The sequence below is a fragment of the Aphelocoma coerulescens genome, chromosome 3 (genome assembly GCF_041296385.1).
Source record: "Aphelocoma coerulescens isolate FSJ_1873_10779 chromosome 3, UR_Acoe_1.0, whole genome shotgun sequence".
NCBI classification, from domain to species: domain Eukaryota; kingdom Metazoa; phylum Chordata; class Aves; order Passeriformes; family Corvidae; genus Aphelocoma; species Aphelocoma coerulescens.
The window spans coordinates 14,474,387-14,491,805 of NC_091016.1; the positions used below are offsets into that span (position 1 = coordinate 14,474,387).

At 43.0% G+C, this 17,419-nt stretch overlaps 1 protein-coding gene across 1 annotated transcript in view; it reads right to left on the reverse strand.

The window, feature by feature from the left end:
• The window catches only part of MRPS5 (mitochondrial ribosomal protein S5), a 28,474-nt gene extending 14,220 nt beyond the window's left edge, over positions 1–14,254 (reverse strand). Inside the window, exons 1-4 of the mRNA XM_069009146.1 lie at positions 14,144–14,254; positions 12,287–12,424; positions 2,065–2,190; positions 1,463–1,696 (exon numbers count right to left, since the gene is read on the reverse strand). Of these exons, the coding sequence (XP_068865247.1) occupies positions 1,463–1,696; positions 2,065–2,190; positions 12,287–12,424; positions 14,144–14,210 (565 nt within the window). The 5' untranslated portion in view covers positions 14,211–14,254. The remainder of the gene's footprint in view (positions 1–1,462; positions 1,697–2,064; positions 2,191–12,286; positions 12,425–14,143) is intronic.
• Positions 14,255–17,419: the final 3,165 nt, after the last annotated feature.

Here is a 17,419-nt window from a genome sequence, read left to right on the forward strand (position 1 = left end):
GAGTCTCAGGCCAAAAGGATTCATTGGGTTTGGCAGTTTCAGGTCTGTTCTTCCTGTCACCTTGACTTTGCATACAGTGAATGTCCCCATTCCCCTGCAAAATCATTAATCCTCTGAATAAGAAGGTGCTGGGAGAACTACGGGGGCCTGAAAATCCCCAACATTTTTAACAGATTAAAAGGAAATCAGTGCATGCTAATCAGAAGCTGCTTTTTCTCAAACACATTCATAATACAAGCTGACAGCTTCATTTTCCTATTTCGATTGCAGTGCCCTTTCCTCTTTTTGGCAGAACTTGACCTGACTAGAACAGCCTCCACACAGCCAACTTCAATGCAAGTAATCTACATCAACAGTACCAGCCAAAAGCATAATCAAGGAAAACACCAGAAGGTAAAGTTCACAAATGCATAAACATTGCTTACAACAGCTGTCACTTCTTTTAGTGGTATAAACTCAACACAGTCTTGTGTCCACAGCATGGAAGTAGAACCATGGCATTTTCTTGACTTGCTCCACGTTCCACCACTGACTTATGGGGAATTTGGAACAATTAATCTCTCAAATCTCCTGTTTTTACCTTGACAGATTCAGTGATAGCTGGCCAAGTCCACTGTCACATCACTGCCTTCCATGGAATATTTGCTCTTAAGGTAATAAAATGAAATGCAAGCAGTGCTAGAAAATACCACCTGTCTTTCTTAGCCCCTGTTACTATAGAAGTGTACTGAAAGATGCCAATAAGCAGAGTTTCACAATAAAAACTCAGCCCAACAGGAGCTGACATGTCTTTTTCATGTTTAACTAGTTGAAAAAGATTAGGCTTCTAAATGTGAAAGCTACAGAATTTCTAGTGGTCTGAATAACAGCATGGTAAAAGAAGTTACCTCTCTGCTCTACATATAGGACCTCTGGTTTCACTATACTGAACTACTTAGGAAATAAATAAGTAATTTTATAGTTATTATTGTTACTGTGATAGTTATTTATTGCAGCTTCTTCTAAAATCTACATTCAAACTACATAATCTTTAACCCTATTTCATTATTTGAGCTAGAATTAAAAACAAGATAGATTTATCCCACAGAATCCTTTAAGAAACTATAAAAAAGCCATGACTATATTTCATACTCAAGATAATTGATGCTGGACACAGAAAAACATTTCCATCCTTCAAGACTCCTGGAACAGTCTGTGACATAACACAGTACTCTGTAGTATCACATAAAATCATACAGTCTATAACAGAACAGTCTAACAGCTACAGGAAATTAAGCAATGTTTTCACAAATTTCACTGTGTTAGCAGTACCTGCTCTTTGATTTAGCTTGCTTGTGTGTGGGCATGGAACAGAAAAGTATAAAAACCAATTTTCAGTCACAGAAAAAGTCTGGATCTCGCTTTCTCCAAGCCCCCCCTCAGAAAAGCTAAGGGAGAGGAAGAAGATAATTGGTTTTCTTACCTCCATTAGGACCAGGGTCAGGAGGATCCAGAAGGATACCTCCCCAACACTTTCCACTCCATCCTCCCTCCCTCTTAATTTTTATTTTCCTTTTCTTCTCCCATGTATCTCTCTGATGAATAATTTCAGACTGAATTCTGTCTCGTTCTTCTTTTTTCCGCTGGGCAACTTCCTGGACTTTCCCAGTTTGCAACACAGGAGCATTAAGACCAGGCCAGAGGAAACCAGAACGTCCTTAAAAATAACAGAGAAAAATTATGCTTTGTTCCAAATTAGGATGCAAAATGCAACAAAATGGAAAATTCTCTCATATTTCAAATGCACTGTATGATGCAGAATTTATATCTGAAAAAGCAAAACCAACATTAAATAATCATATTAAAATTTTTTGTTTGAAGACAAAAATATTTCAAATGCATTGTATGATGCAGAATTTATATCTAAAAATGCAAAGCCAACATTAAATAATCATGTCAAGATTTTTTTGTTTAAAGACAAAAATATCACAAGCAGTTCTGACATCATAGAAAGGAAAATAAATTTGTCCACTTATGAAATCAAGAAAAACTATACACAAAACCATCAGCTTTCTGTGAATCTACCTTCACCAATCTCCTGGCCTCTATTGAGATTCTTCCTTAGCTTTTTCTTCCTTTTCTTTCCTCTTCCTTTCTTTACTCCCACGCCAGTCTCTGCCAAAGCTCCTTTCCACAGCTGATCAGCTGTCACTGAAATAAAAAAAACCCAACTCCCATAAGTAATGTTCAAGTACAGCTTACACTGGAAACTGAAGCTGAACAAAAAATAACCCCAAACTTGAAACTTGCTTGATCTTTGCTTTGCTGGAATTTAAACTGCAGGATTACTGCCTTGCCAAGAAAGTAATTTCCTACTCTGTGCATATGTATTTGGTGCAAAGATGTGCCTCTACTCCTGATTACTGCACTGAGAGAGGCACACAGCCAAGTGCCTGTTTTTAACAAGGTTTTTCAAAATCGATTTAAAGACAAATATTCCTAACAAGTGACCAGTAAGGTATTAATTTGGTAACTCAGAGCAGCAATACCTTGAAGCACTTATCCAAGGACACTGATCAGTGGCAGCCAACTTGAATCACCCCTAAAAAGGCCTGCTTTAAAAGGCCACAAAACACAAAATGTTAACCAAAACATAAACCTGCTGCTGTTCTCATGTTCTGAAAATACAATGTCCCCCTTACAGCTTGTGTAAGTGGGAAGGAATGTAAGGAGGAAGGAATGCAAAACACTTTTAACAGCATCACCAGAGCTCTGGCTCTGTCAGGCCTCCTCAGGCAGTGGCTGTGGTGCTTCAAGCATTGCCTTGGTGCTTCACCCAGCACAGGAGAGCAAGACATAGGAAATGCCTATTCAATAGTTAACTGCAAACCACCATTCACCCAACTGATGGCAATAGAGGATACCATGGCAGCTTAGACAAAAAAAAAACTACACCAAAAAGAAAGTGATTATGTGAAAAGACACCATAGATAATATTTCCCAGAATCCCAGGATGGGTCAGGTTGGAAGAGACCACCGTGGGTCATCTGGTCCAACCTCCCTGCTCAAGCAGGGTCATCGCAGAGCACATGGCACAGGATGGTGTCCAAATGGCTCTTGAATACCCCCAGTGAGGGAGGCTCCACAGCCTCTCTGGGCAATCTGTCCCAGTGCTCGGGCACTGCTCAGTGAGGAACCTCTTCCTCATGGTCAGGTGGAACTTCCCGTGCCTCAGTTCCTGCCCGCTGCCTCTTGTCCCATTGCCCGGCACCGCCGAGCAGAGCCTGGTCCATCCTCTGAGCCCTCCCTGCAGACACTGACAGACATGGATGAGGTTCCCTCTCAGTGTCTCTTCTCCAGCCTGAACAGGCCCAGCTCCCTCAGCCTTTCCTCAGAAGGGAGGGGCTCCAGTCCCTTCATCATTTGCCACCCTCTGCTGGACCCTCTCCAGGAGCTCCTTGTCTCTCTTGTCCTGAGGAGCCCAGAACTGGACACAGCACTCCAGATGTGCCTCACCAGGGCTGGGGAGAGGGGCAGGATCACCTCCCTGACCAGCTGGCAATGCTCTTCCTAATGCAGCCCAGGATGCCATTGGCAATGTGCCACAAGGGCACTGCTGGCCCATGGACAGCTTGTGGTCCACCAGCACCCCCAGGTCCTCCTTCCCAGAGCTGCTTCCCAGCAGGTCACCCCCAGCCTGTGCTGGTGCCTGGGGCTGTTCCTGCCCAGGTGCAGGACCCTGCATTTGCCCTTGCTGAACTTCAGGAGGTTCTTCCCTGCCCATCTCTCTGGCCAGAATACAGAAGCATCACCATTGTTCTGCTTGCAGATTAATGTTATTATGTGCTTGACCCAGGGGCAATGTTACTATGGCAGTGTAAATCTTGTGTTCTCTGACTAAAACCTGAAAATTTTGTTTACTTAAAATAGACAAAAAAAGTCAGTAAACACTTTTAACCAGGGGAATTAAAATAAGCATAGAATCACTACCACTTCCCATCAGCAATCCATTCTTTTCAGATCCTGCCCCACAGACTGGCAAATGCTTTGGAACTGGGGCAGCTCTGCCATGCTGACAACACAGCGAGGGACAGAAACTATCCAGGATGCCCAGAGGTACCACTTAGTGCCCAGGTTTATTTTTGTATTCTTTGTTTTAGGTGCCAAGGTGGTTCTTCCAAGAGTTTGACACACACACCTATTCACACAAATATCTTTCCCAAAGCGGGAAGCTTAACTGATTCCTTTTTGAGAATCCTGAATCCAGCAATCAAAGCTCAGCACACTGGAAAGCAAGGACACACAACTCTGCAAGTCCAGGGAGTACAAAATAGTATTACCTTAAGACAGCCAAGAGCAGAGTGGCCTCCAAAGTCACTACATACCCAAAAAACAAGGTGTATGAACACTACAACAAAGCAAAACAGGGATTTTGGTTCTTTTGCAGACAAGAGGAAATCTGTGTACTATAGACAAGTAGAAATGCCCATGGATAACAGCAAAGTTTATCACACTTCTTATATGCTGTGAGGCAAGAACTGAAGTTGCTCCTGGGTAGGCTTTAGTCCCTGTAAAAAAGAAATTTTTGTCTGAAATTACATGCTCTTTTCTAGACATTAAAGTGAATCCCAATGTCCAGAGATTTAGGAGTTGAAAAAAAAAATCCCACAAACAGCAGCTGTATCAAATGGCTTGAAACCAGTGTCTGAACTGTCAGCCACTAAAATACCTTCCAGCTGATTACAACACACTGATGCATGTAGCTGTGAGCTAAATGTGGGGGCAGGGAAAAAAACAACAAAAAACCCCACCAAAACCAATAAAAACTTACATAAAAATGCATTACCTCCTTACAAAACTTTTTTTCAGGGGAAAAAAAAATTAAAGTAAGTAGGTAATGCATGATTCAGTAAATTCATGCTCTTCAGTGAACTATGTGGCTGCTCCATTAGGTGCAAGGCTGATCATCAATCCTGTTAAGCTTCTTAGCTTATTCAGAAAACACTGTGTAACTAGCAATTCCTTTTTAAAGATTATAATCCTGCTAGCCTGGTAACATGGAATTACAATAATGGTACTTACATTTTTGTCTGCAAGGCTATATTTTAGCTGGAACAGTCCCTCAATCTGCAGTTTGGGTGACCTCACAAAGGGTCCTAACAGCTACAAAGGAGGCTGCAGAGGGGCAGCAACAAGCAGTTAAGAGAAAAGAGCAGATCTGGAGCTCGTAATACACTCCAAAAAAATCCTGCACTTTGAGCTGCACTCCAAATACATCTACAATCAGATCACTTTAATTCCAATAGAGGAAAGTAGCAAAGGTCACAGAGTAAGGACATTGTCTTGCACCAAAGGAGACCATTCAATGCCAACAGATCCATGAAGAAGAGGTCAGGCCGAGTCAAGCTTTGGCCTCAAGCACTGCACAAATTCTGACAAAATTAGAACCAGATGAAAACATCACATTTGGTCCTAAAGTGCAGTTCATCAAATCAGCCTATAATAATACCATCATGTGTTTGGAAAGCAGCTGCATTTAATGAAACACATCAGAAGCCTGCAAGCTGCAGAGCTGAGTTCTTTATAAGATGGAGGTATCACGCTGATTTTAAGACGAAGTGACAAGAATGGAATATGAAAGGGATAGGCTGTCATCAGGAAGATTACAGTGGTGGGGACATTGCTTATGACAGACAGACAACACACCACTGGAGAAAATAAAAATCTGCATGTAAGAAAGGTCAATCTGACTTGGCAGCAAAACACCAAAATGATTAGTGAGCACATACACGGGCAGGAGAAATGTCTTGAATTGGAGGAAGTAACTGCAAACAGAAAGGAGGATCACTGTACTGCTTTTCACACTTGTAGAGATATTCTGGAATGAAGGCACTACAGCAGATATGTAGTCTCTTCGTGATTTATGGGCTTATTTTACTTCGCCTTTGTAAAATGGGGTGTTGCATGCATTCCTCAAGAGCTAAAATAGAACCACTCATAAAAGCCACTACACATTTTTAGTAAGTTACCAAAAAGCACATAGCTACTGAGTGGGGGGGAAAGTGTCATCTATAAGATTTTATTTTATAGACTAGGAAAAGATCCACTACTGAATTGAGCTGAAAGCATGCTTTATGCAAGCTGATCACTAACAACCACCAGAGGTACGTCTGTGTGACATCACTCCATTTTGCTTAATCTACACAAAAGATATTTGTAATATTCTGGAAAGGATTTGGGATTGTGTCTTTTTATATTATCCCTGAGTATCAGAAATGAGACAGGTATTTATAAGATGAATATTAGGCCACACCTCAGTAAACCACAAGTATTAAAAGACTTCCTGTAAACCTCATCAGAAACCAGTACCCTAGATACTCATTAACTGAGATTAAAATCAGATTTCTCTGTCTACTGCAAGATGAGTTCACAGCTTGCTGAGCACACAAAGAAAGACAAAGAGCAGTAAGTTGGAAAACTGAAGGGAGTAAAAGGAGAATAAAGAATCAATTTTGTAAAACAGCTAAGCAGGCTCACTTCTTTCAAATACAAGGAATCTTTTCCTAAGGTTTTTGGTGACAAACAGCCTGTGGCAGCACAGCAGCAGAGATACAATTACTATTGACACAATAAAAACACTAAAGAACTTGTTATAATAAACATGCTTCTTTCAGTGCTCTGTCATCCACTAGTATCATTACATTCGTGCAGCTGTATTACCTTAAGGTAAGGTCTTTTCAATCACTAACATTCTCTTCCAGGTTTCAGCTTGGAATACACACTTTTATTAAGAGATGAAATCTTACAAGGTATATTTCAACCCCATTCCTTCTCCAGACACCAATGGACTCGCCACCATCTCCAAACAAAAACAGCATTTAGAAAAAAATGCTTCATGCATATGAAATATGAAAGAGCAGAGAATGTGCTGCTTACATATTCTATTACAAATTTAATGATAAATTACACAGACCCTACAGAGCTGCTTAATGACCACAATGAGACATTTCTTCTTGGATGCATGTCTTTAACTTAAATAACTTAATCCTTAACTTAATCCAGAAGTTTAACACACTTATCTGGAAACTGGAGACCCACACACTTCCTGATTTGAAGGATTTCAACCTCGGTCTCCCATTTTCTGCATGAATATACATCTCTCTGTTTTTTCACAAAAACCATTCCAAAAAAACAACATTCTGCTTCTAGCTCCTTTTGCATCCATACTTAAAAGATTCCTAGGACAGAGGCTGGCACAGAACAGGCTACATGAACCACTCCAACCAGAATTTGGCAAAGAATTGCTATTTAAGTAGCTTAGGTCAGGAAAAGGAGTGCTCAGCTGTATTTTTAAATCTAGGCCTTAAGATGCCTTATGTTCTCTCTCCACCATGTTACAAAATGTGCCTATTAACAGTATCCTTAACTACAAGGCATTTAGGGTAAAGGTCCTAGGAAAAACCACACACAGAGCAGCTGTCTTAAGAGCAAAACCCACAACTCATTGCAGTGGCTGAACATGACTCAAATCATTTAGATGTCACTTCCAATTGCATGCATTAACATTCAACTTCAAGCTCAGTTCTTTTGAGTGGCTGGAGTCATTCTCACAATTACATTAAAAACCTACTTCCAAAACAACAGCAGTGAACCATCCAAAACAAAGATGGAGTTTGACTTTATACACCTTCGTCATCTTCAGCTGAACTCATATAATGTTCAAAAACTGTCAACTCAGTTCATACCATCTGTTATCCTTGACAAGTTATGTTTCTAATATATTTTCCCCTTAGTTTTAAAAGTGGAAGTCTTTAATTCCAAGACCTACTCAGGCTTTTTAAAGTTACTTATGGAAAATGTTTAACTCCTCTAGGTTGAATCCTCCCCTCCATGATTCAAAAGGGAATATTCTGCAGATGATAATACAAAGAGATTTATTAACGAGAGAAAAATTGAATAATGGCATGCTAATACCAGAGGGATTACTTAAAACACGTGAGATTCTACAGCAGTCTCATCAAAATCAGTGTGCTCATCCCAAATGAGAACTGCTCTTGCCACTTCACCTCTGAAATGCAACTGTCTGCCACCATGTGACATCAGTGTCTTGACTCCCCATCTAACCCTGGTCCATGAGCAGAAAAGCATGGATCTATAGGATCCATAAGAAATGACATATAGTGCCAGATTATTCTCAAGTGTCTTAAGTCACCACACTGAAAACATTGTTTTCTTTGAAGGAAGAGACCCTTTCTCCAAAGAGCCCTCTCAGCCTTTTTAAATAGAAGTGTATGATGCCTATCTGATACTGAGCTCTGCTGAAAGATAACGAGAAGACAAAAACCTCCACCTCCCCAGTGAGGCCTTAAAAAAAAGGGGCTGCTTAAGCAAAATGAATGCTCCTGTTTGCAATTCTGCCTTCACCCTCTTCAGATGTCACCTTCCAAGGGTATTATCTGTGAGCTCTGCAGGGCCTTTATAGAAACCTGGGAAGTATTGAAGACTGTGAAGCATTCAGTCTAGACAGCCACTACTGAGTCACACAGCATTAACTGGGGTATCCAGCTGCAGAACTGCAAGAGTCTGGACACTGAAAATGTCTCACCAAGACAAGGACTACTGCAACACCATAAAAATGAACATGAGGCCATGTAAGAGATTAGTACCTCAGGACAGATATAAAACGGTTTTAGGTAAAAGTTCACAGACTGAAAGTTAAAACTGCACATATCTGAAATGTTTCCACTGAAAATTTAAGCTCAGCTCTACTTCTCAGTGCTAGATGGGTTTCCACAGGAGTGAAACAGGAAAAAACCCTCATCAACTGCCAAATTTTCTGCCCTCTGGTTCTGTTAATACAAGTCTGAAGCTCCTGGGGCTACCTACCTATTCATAGCAATTTAATAACATTGTTAAGAAATGCAAAAGCTCCCATTATGTGGATAGCAGAAAAATTTTGTTTAGGTGTGTCTGCAAATTTGTTGGCAGAAAAAGACATCTATAGTCTAATTATTTTTTCCCACAAGATAGCAGCATGGGAAAGTTTTGGGCATTTTCCTCAAAATCCAGAAACAAATCTGCTGCATCTTGATAGTACAACAAAACCTCAGACCTGGAAAATATTCCAAAAGATGCATTCATACTGCTATACAGACACAGGGAATAACTCTACTTAACTGCAAACCCTGAGCACACTTTCACAGTGCACTTAGATTAGAATTTCACATTTTCTAAAACTGGCAATTTGTCACAGTGTCAGCAGAAGCTGCAGACATGGGATTGTCAGGTTGATTGTCAGTCCCAATTCAAACCCTGAATAGATCCAGCTACAAGCCCAGCATCTGAGAAACTGTATTTTGTTTTCTTTATAATGTTTTATTAAAAACCAAGGACCTTAAATGTAGCTAATATATGTTGTTGTAAATGCTACTATCTTTTGAAGGTTTCTTTGATTATTAGAGCTTTAATTTTTAATTTTTAATAACTATCATGCCTCACTGTCACTAGATGGATATGGAGAAGAGACATTCCAGTGAGGTCTGCAAACTAAACACCTTTGGCTGGGTTCAGTTCCTCAAAACAAAATGAAAATCAGGGGCTGAAGGTTACTTTGAAAAGCAATACTGCATCACAACAAATCAAAACCCAACAGAATGCCCCTCTAAGTACAATTAACTATATGACATTTTATATTCCCTCCCCTTTTTCCTGACTAAACACAATTAACCAACTATTCTTCAACACACAGACAACTCCCTTGGAAAACGAAAAAAAATTGAAAACAGCAGTTGAACAGTTTTAACTCTTTACATCCTTAATGCTGAAACATCAAAACTCTTCTTATGATACCACTGGTAATGACAAGAGGCAACTCTGCAATTACTTATCTGGAGCACTCGTACTTCAAGAAAAATTCTTTGTAAATTGAAACAAGTATTTTTTAATTCTGATCATCGAGTTAGACATGGCTGTCAAAATGAACAGTTTAACCCAAAGAAAACTCACATAAAACTACAAAACCATGATATAAAATGTAATTAAAGAGCAGCCTCAAGGAGCAGTGGAAGGTGTCCCTGGAGACAGAAGTGGCTTTGGAACGAGATGCTCTTTAAGGTCCCTTCCTAGCCAAGCCATTCTATGATTCCATGACTGGCTCCCAAGGGTAGCTAATAGAATTCATGGTGTGAGTAGGACAGTGTAATTTTTATATAGTCCCAGTATCAAATAAAAACTCTTCATTCTCATGTGCACTTGGATACATAACAGATGTTGAGAAAACCACGATGATTTGGATGCCTTTGGGGTCAAAGATAACTCCTAAGGCTGGGAGACAGCCAAACCAGTAAATGAAACCTGAACTGCTTCCCATGGTCAGGAGGGTGGAAAGGGGAAAGAATTAGCCTGGAATGAGAAGATAATTTTACATTACTTCATTACAAACTCACTGAAATATGTCATAGGACAAGAATAAATCCCTGTGTATGCTTTTGTGTCAGAGTTGCAGGAGACAACTATCTGGGTAAGGATCAGAGACTGCCTAGGATAATTGCAATTCCTCTGATTTAAATGAATTCCTTCTATTTAAACCAGTTAAATGATTAAAAAGAATAGTTATGTTGAAGGTATAGATGACCCTACTAACAAGAGCATAGTAATATTATCCAAGGTATGACGGAAAATAATTAAGCATTCACAAACAAGCTGGAAAAATCCAGTCACCTTTCTCAGTCACAAAACCCCATCACTTGGCTGACATCTCACTTGACAACTATTTCACATTAAATGGTCATATCTGCATTTTAAATGTTACCACTTCTGAAGCAACTGTGCTGCTAAGGATTTGAGTGATTTACACTGTTTGTATCCACCTCATCTGAATTCTGAAGATTTTACTTTTTATTTCTGTAAGAGAAACTGTTCTTAGAATAACTGTACTTTGATATACAAAACCCTGAGTCTTCTGAATCTCATGGCTACTGTCTCTGCTGAATACATAAAGGAGGTACACTTTATTTTTTCCAGGTTGTTACATCTTATTAAATAAGCCAATAGTTTTAGGTAGTTTGCCTAAATATATAAAATTTTACTAAATAACACAGATGCCATCCCAGCAAATATTTTTAATTCAGTCATTTAATCAGACATCTGGGAAAGTTCCTGGTAAAACAGAGCTCATCTAGAGCTTGAGAATATGAATACAAACCTAATTAATGAAACAATCTAACCTACAAATTGCAATCACATTGCAATCACTTGTGGTGCTACACGTTAAATTTAAGATAAACAAAATAACAACAGTGCGTGGCTTCTTACATATTCTGATCCTGTTGCTGCTTACCTAAATGAGTTTTTCCTGCAGGTGGCGTCCTTAGAAAGCCTTTTCCATGCAGAGCCTGCAGTTCACACTGCAGCCTTTGCCAAGTCTTTGGAGACCTCTCTACCCTCAATTACTTGGAATCAGTCAATGGTCAAAATTTACTGGATACGATGAGCAGCAAGCCCAGCCTGACAGTTTAACCCCGTCTTTAGCAGATGTAGAGAAAACAAACACATTCTGTCGCCCAGATGTTGAGAATAGGAACAGACCACCAGTTCTGAAAACCTGATTTTGCAGAGCTCTTCAATTCTACGGATTAGAAACAATCCAACTTTGACTCTCCCATTGCTGCAGTTATCCCTGCCAGAGATTATGTCCTTACCATGTCTTCTCTTCCCCTGTGGGATAGGATAAGGAACCACAAAGCAGGTGAAAAAGCTCCTCAGTTAGCTCACAGTCCTGAGTGTGCATTTAAACAGCCATCATTCCTCAGTTATGTTAAGCATGGGCATAATTCCTTTGAGGACTGGAGGAAAACACTGCACCCGACCAGACAATCTGCAGGATGCCACCAGCAGCTTCTGTGTAACACGTTCTTGCATTTCAGTAATTTCATTTCTGAGACAGCACAGCTTGAACAGCACTCCTTGCCTGTGGCTCAGAAATAATTCAGATGATAAACACACAATTTATACTCTCAATAAAGGAGAAAGGAAACAGAGGGGGAAGATGCTTCCCCCTCCCATCCAGTGACATATATTAGATGGATTCACTGTGATAAAAAGCAAACCCTTGTTTGCTATTACAAGATAATAAACTGCTTTTGTGCATGCACTTCTGTCAACACCTATAGCTGCAACTGAAATCTCAGGAGATACAAAAAAGTCAGGATACACCGATTTTCAAGACTGTATCTCTCCAAAGCAGTATTTTCCTTTCCTCTTCTGTTTACTACAGTTAATAATTTTTTTTATCCAACTCAAGACTTACATGTATTGAAGAAACTGCTTTTCCTGCACTGCTCGACTGTCCCAGTCCAGGGGGCAGAGAGGGAGCACCGTGTCTGGAAAGCCCATGCCAGGCTTGAGTAGGAACTGCAGCCCCCTTTCACTGGCACAGAAGCAAACCCTGGGAACAAAGACAGACAGGTGTTTATACACTGCACAAATCCTTCCTTAACATGGTATTCTCTGCAAATACACACACCAGGAGAAAAACCAGTGATTTTCAAAGGGAATCAGAACCTTTTGTCTTGAAGTGCAAAGCAGAATGTGGGAGGGAAAACATTGCAACAGAAAATGTCACAAAGAGAAGAAGGCTAGAAGGCTTCGAGCATATTGCTGATAGAGTGATTTTAATTATCAATTATTAAGAAGCAGTTGCAGCCTTTTATTTTTCCTGGTTTACCTGCAAGAAATGGTTGGGGTTTTTTAGGGATATATTTGTGACTAGACTGTGAAAATGTTTCCCTCCACTAAGGAAACTCCACTGGCCTGCTTTCAAGCCCCTCTTAATGTTCAGGCTTTAGCCACAGTTTGGCATCACTTCATTATAGATTGCCCTGAGGATGAGAAGAGACCCAAAATTCATTAACTACTTAGATTTTGTTTAAGAAAGAAAGGCAAGAAAGCTTTTAGAGGACTGTAGAAGACAAAAATGTTTTCCCTTCCTTATAAGTATACTTTAACCTGTGCTGGGAAAAAAATAATACATCTGAGTTTTGTAAAGCAACTGAAGAGGATTAAAAACCAGAAAATTTTTAATTTAAGAAAAATTACAGAAAAATTAGAGAAAACAGACTTGGATTCCTATCGACTAAAAATGTCCACGACGAGGAGAAAGAATGGGAAGAAAACAATAATTTGAGTAATGATGTCACTTCATCATCTTAAGGCAGATGTTACTTAAGTTACTCTGATGGGGTAAGGGCGACTGATCCAAAGGCACAGCTGCCCTGCCCAGCACCCTGTAAGGATGAGTAAGATCTGCACACCTAAACTCCACTTATGATCTGAAGCACATGTTTATTTTATCCAGTATTTATCACATTTCCTGTCCTGGAGAAGAAGAACACATGCAAGAGCAACTAGGGTGACACTACTTGGCAAAATGCAAGCTTTCAAAAAACCTGACACTTGTTTAGAAAGTCCCGTTGGCATTGCTGAGATACAAAACTGAATTGTTATGCAGCTCTTGTAGGAGCCAGAGTGATGGAACTGCCACGGGAATGTGTGCAGCTGTGGAATGTTCTGATCCACGCACAAGCAGCCCCCACCTGGCTGTGTGCTGGTTTGGAGTTCACCACTGGCCATTTAATGCTGTGCCACAGTAGCCACTGCAAAGTGTCACAGGTGCAGCTGAGTTCAACACACCCCAAAGCACTTTTCCTACGCTGGAATTAACAAAATGGAGGGAAAACCACTGCAAGGGCTTATAAAACTCAAATTCACGGATGTACAGACCGCCACTCTGCCAAGGACCAGCCGCCTGGGGATCACGGCAATGCTCCTCATTTCCCTGATCCCGCAGCAACCCTACGGTGAAACCCTGGAGCAAGGGAGCACCAGGGGCTGCTCTCACCCGGTCACACCTCAGATCCATAGGAAGGCAGCAGAGACACTGCAAACCCCTCGCCCGTGCTGCCGTGCACGCACACGCGGACGTATGGATGCGCACAGGGATGCATGGATGGATGGACGTGCACATGGATGGATGTCCGGGTGTGCACACACAGCGCGCTCCCCTCGCCCTGCGGGGAAACCCCCCGCCTCCCGCGGCTCCTGCCCGGGCCGGTGGCCGCTGCCCTCCCCGCGGAGGCTCCCCCGGCCCCCCGCGCTGCCCCATCACCTCGCCAGGCCGCTCGGAGCGCACCGCGGGCGCACGCCCGGCCGGCCGCCACCACCGCCGCCGCCATGACGGGCCCGCGCCCCCTCCCGGCCACCGTCCTGAGGCGCCCCGCGCGCTGCCTGATGACAAAGCGCAGTCAGCGAGGGAATGGCTCGGGATAAACTAAGGCCGAGAGGGAAAAGCTGCGGCTGCCACGCACCTGAAGCCTTTGCTGACACTCCCTAACCCGGCTGCTTCCTGCACCATTAACAATCCCACAGGCAGGCAGGAGGTGAACAGCCGCAAGGGGAGAGCCCTTGGCAGGTCCCCAGCGCCCTGCAGGGCCGGGCTCGGTCCGGGGCTGTGTTCTGTGGACGCTGAAGTCTCTCTTTTAGAAGAGACTCTTTTTAGGTACTTCTTTTCCAGCATCATTGGTGTCTCGTAGTTTGAATTACACTTTAAAAGTTGTTAATGCTTCATCTTGCGATGCTTGGAATAAATATTGGCATTAGGGAAGTGCTTAGGGTTTTGCTCTGATTACAGTGCTACTTTTATCCACAAAAATAGGTGAAAAGGCCAGTAAGTACACACCCAAGAGAGACATTGATTATTTATTTCAGAGTTGCACAAGCCTGGGTCCTCTGTGGTATTCCACCAATCAAGCACACCAGCCATCAAAACTTTTTACTATTTATACATTGCAGCAAACAAAGGAATTCGTGCTCGTTGGCTACAAGTTACGTAGTTCTCTTACTAATTAGTATTCTACTATTGCCTAATGGTTCTCTCTCTTGTCACGCTGTTAGTCTGCATGCTCAGGCTTTCTCTTGGTCTGAGGTGGGTTCTCAGCTGGAGGTTGTGATCTGCCCCTGCCAGAATTACCTTTTACCCAGGCAGAGCTGACTCAGCACAGTCACTGGGCTGTCTTTATTAGCCTCTGCCTTATCTTGGGACTTCTGCTGAATGTCCTTGGGGCCCATAAATTCTGCATTCTCTGTGTTTACCGTCAGTGGTGCATCCTTCTTCCCAAGCCTGGTTAACCTCCCCGTGGGTCTGAGGTCACTGAAGCATGTCCAGCCCTAAACCTTAAGGAGGCAATTTACCCACAAGTAACCAGCACTGGGAGAAGAGCCTGACCTGCACCTGGACACACCCTGCTGTCAGGGAGTTGTAGAGAGTGATAAGGTCTCCCCTGAGCCTGCTTTCTCCAGGTTAAGCACCCCCAGGTCCCTGAGCTGCTCCTCACAGGACTTGTTCTCCAGACCCTTCACCAGCTCCATTGCCCTTCTCTGGACTCACTCCAGCACCTCGGTGTCCTGCCTGAACTGAGGGGCCCAGAACTGGACACAGAACTCGAGGTGAGGCCTCAGCAGTGCTGAGTATAGAGGAAGAATCCCTGCCCTGGTCCTGCTGGCCACACTATTGCTGATACAGGCCAGGTGCCATTGGCCTTCTTGGCCCCCTGGGCACAGCTGGCTCATGTTCAGCTGCTGTCAACCAACACCCCCAGCTCCTTTTCTGCTGGGCCACCTTCCAGACACTCTGTCCCCAGCCTGTAGCACTGCTTGGGGTTGTTGTGGCCAAAGTGCAGGACCCAGCACTTGCCCCCCCTTCTTGAATCTCATAGAGATGGCCTTGGTCCATGGGCCCAGCCTGTCCAGGTCCCTCTGCAGAGCCTTCCTGCCCTGCAGCAGATCAACACTCCCACCTGACTTGGTATCATCCGTGAGTTTACTGAGGGTGCACTCGATCCCTTCCTCCAGATCATCAGCAAAGACATTAAACAAGACTGGGGCCAGCACTGATCCTGGGGGACACCACAGGTGATCTGCTGGGTGCAGCACCATTGTGCACCACTCTCTGGGCCTGGCCATCCAGCCAGGTCTTAACCCAGCAAAGAGTGAACCTGTCCAAGCCGTGGGCTGCAGCTTTTCCCAGAGAATTCTGTGGGAGATGGTGCCAAAGGCTTTGCTGAAGTCCAGGTGGACACATCCAAGTCTTTTCCTCATCCACTAGGTGGGTCACCTGGTCATAAAAGGAGATCAGGTTGGTCAGGCAGGACCTGCCTTTCCCAAACCCATCCTGGCTGGGTCTGATCCCCTGGCAGTCCTGTATGGGTCCTGTGATCACACTCAAGCTCTACTGCATAACCTTTCTGGGCACTGAGGTCAGGCTGACAGGCCTGGAGTTCCCCACATCCTGCTTCCAACCTTTCCTGTGGATGGGTGACACATTGTCCAACCTCCAGCCTCCTCCAGTCCGTGGTCAGCCAGGACTGATGGTAAATGATGAAGAGTGAGCCTTTCCACCAGCTCCCTCATCATCCTAGGATGGATCTCATCTGGTCCCCTAGACCTGTGAGAGTCTAAACGTGCTTTAGAAGCTGCTCAGGACCCTAAAGTCACTCCCAGCAGGGGAAAGAAGGCGGCCTGGCAGTTCAGCCTGCTGGACACACCTTGTCCCCTCGGGTGCAGTCCCCCTGGGCTGGGAGCTGTCTCTGCACAGCGCCTGCCACTGTGGCTGTGAGCCGTTACCCTGCCAAGCATGAGAAGGCAGAATGCTAGGGAATGAAGTCTTGCTCTTTCAGAACAGTGTCTAGGACAGGGGAAATTTTCCTGGAGAGGCTTCTCAGCAACTTTTTTCCTTCTTATTTTCTTCCTTTCTGTACAGCAAAGGCAGTGGAGTTGTTGGTCTAAATACCGTCTTCTACAACACAGGCATGTTTGTGTCCTGCATTACCAATCTCCTTCCTGATGCACTGGTTTCAGTATTAAAGCCTACAGCAATAACAAATTGCCTCATTTGCATTAGTGAGCAGAAGCACACAACCTACAACGTCTTCAGTATTTGTCATACATTCAGCATGCAACACAATGATTACTTTGTACCTTATGGAACAAAAATACACCCAGAAGCTGTAAAGAAGAATTTCCTGTAGTGTTCTGGCAGACCAGCTGCTGGCAGAAAATTGATGCAAGACATAATCTTTTAAACAGGGTTTTTATCTTATCCTCTGGCACTTTAAATATGCCCATTCTCACAGCGTTTAGATATCACATATGTCAGGACATGACCCTGACAGTGTCACCGAGGATAAAACCAATTAGCCTCTCATAAATTCCTGCAGATTTGTTCACTGAGGTATTTATTTCCAGCTCTTCCTTTTGGAAGTAATTGTGTCATGTAGAGAATTAAACCCTCTTTTATATTTATGCACTGGGTGATGTAATGGAAATGCTGCTTTCTGAGCACCATTTACCGAAGAGAAGGAATTTGCCTTGTACAATTTTGTCACCC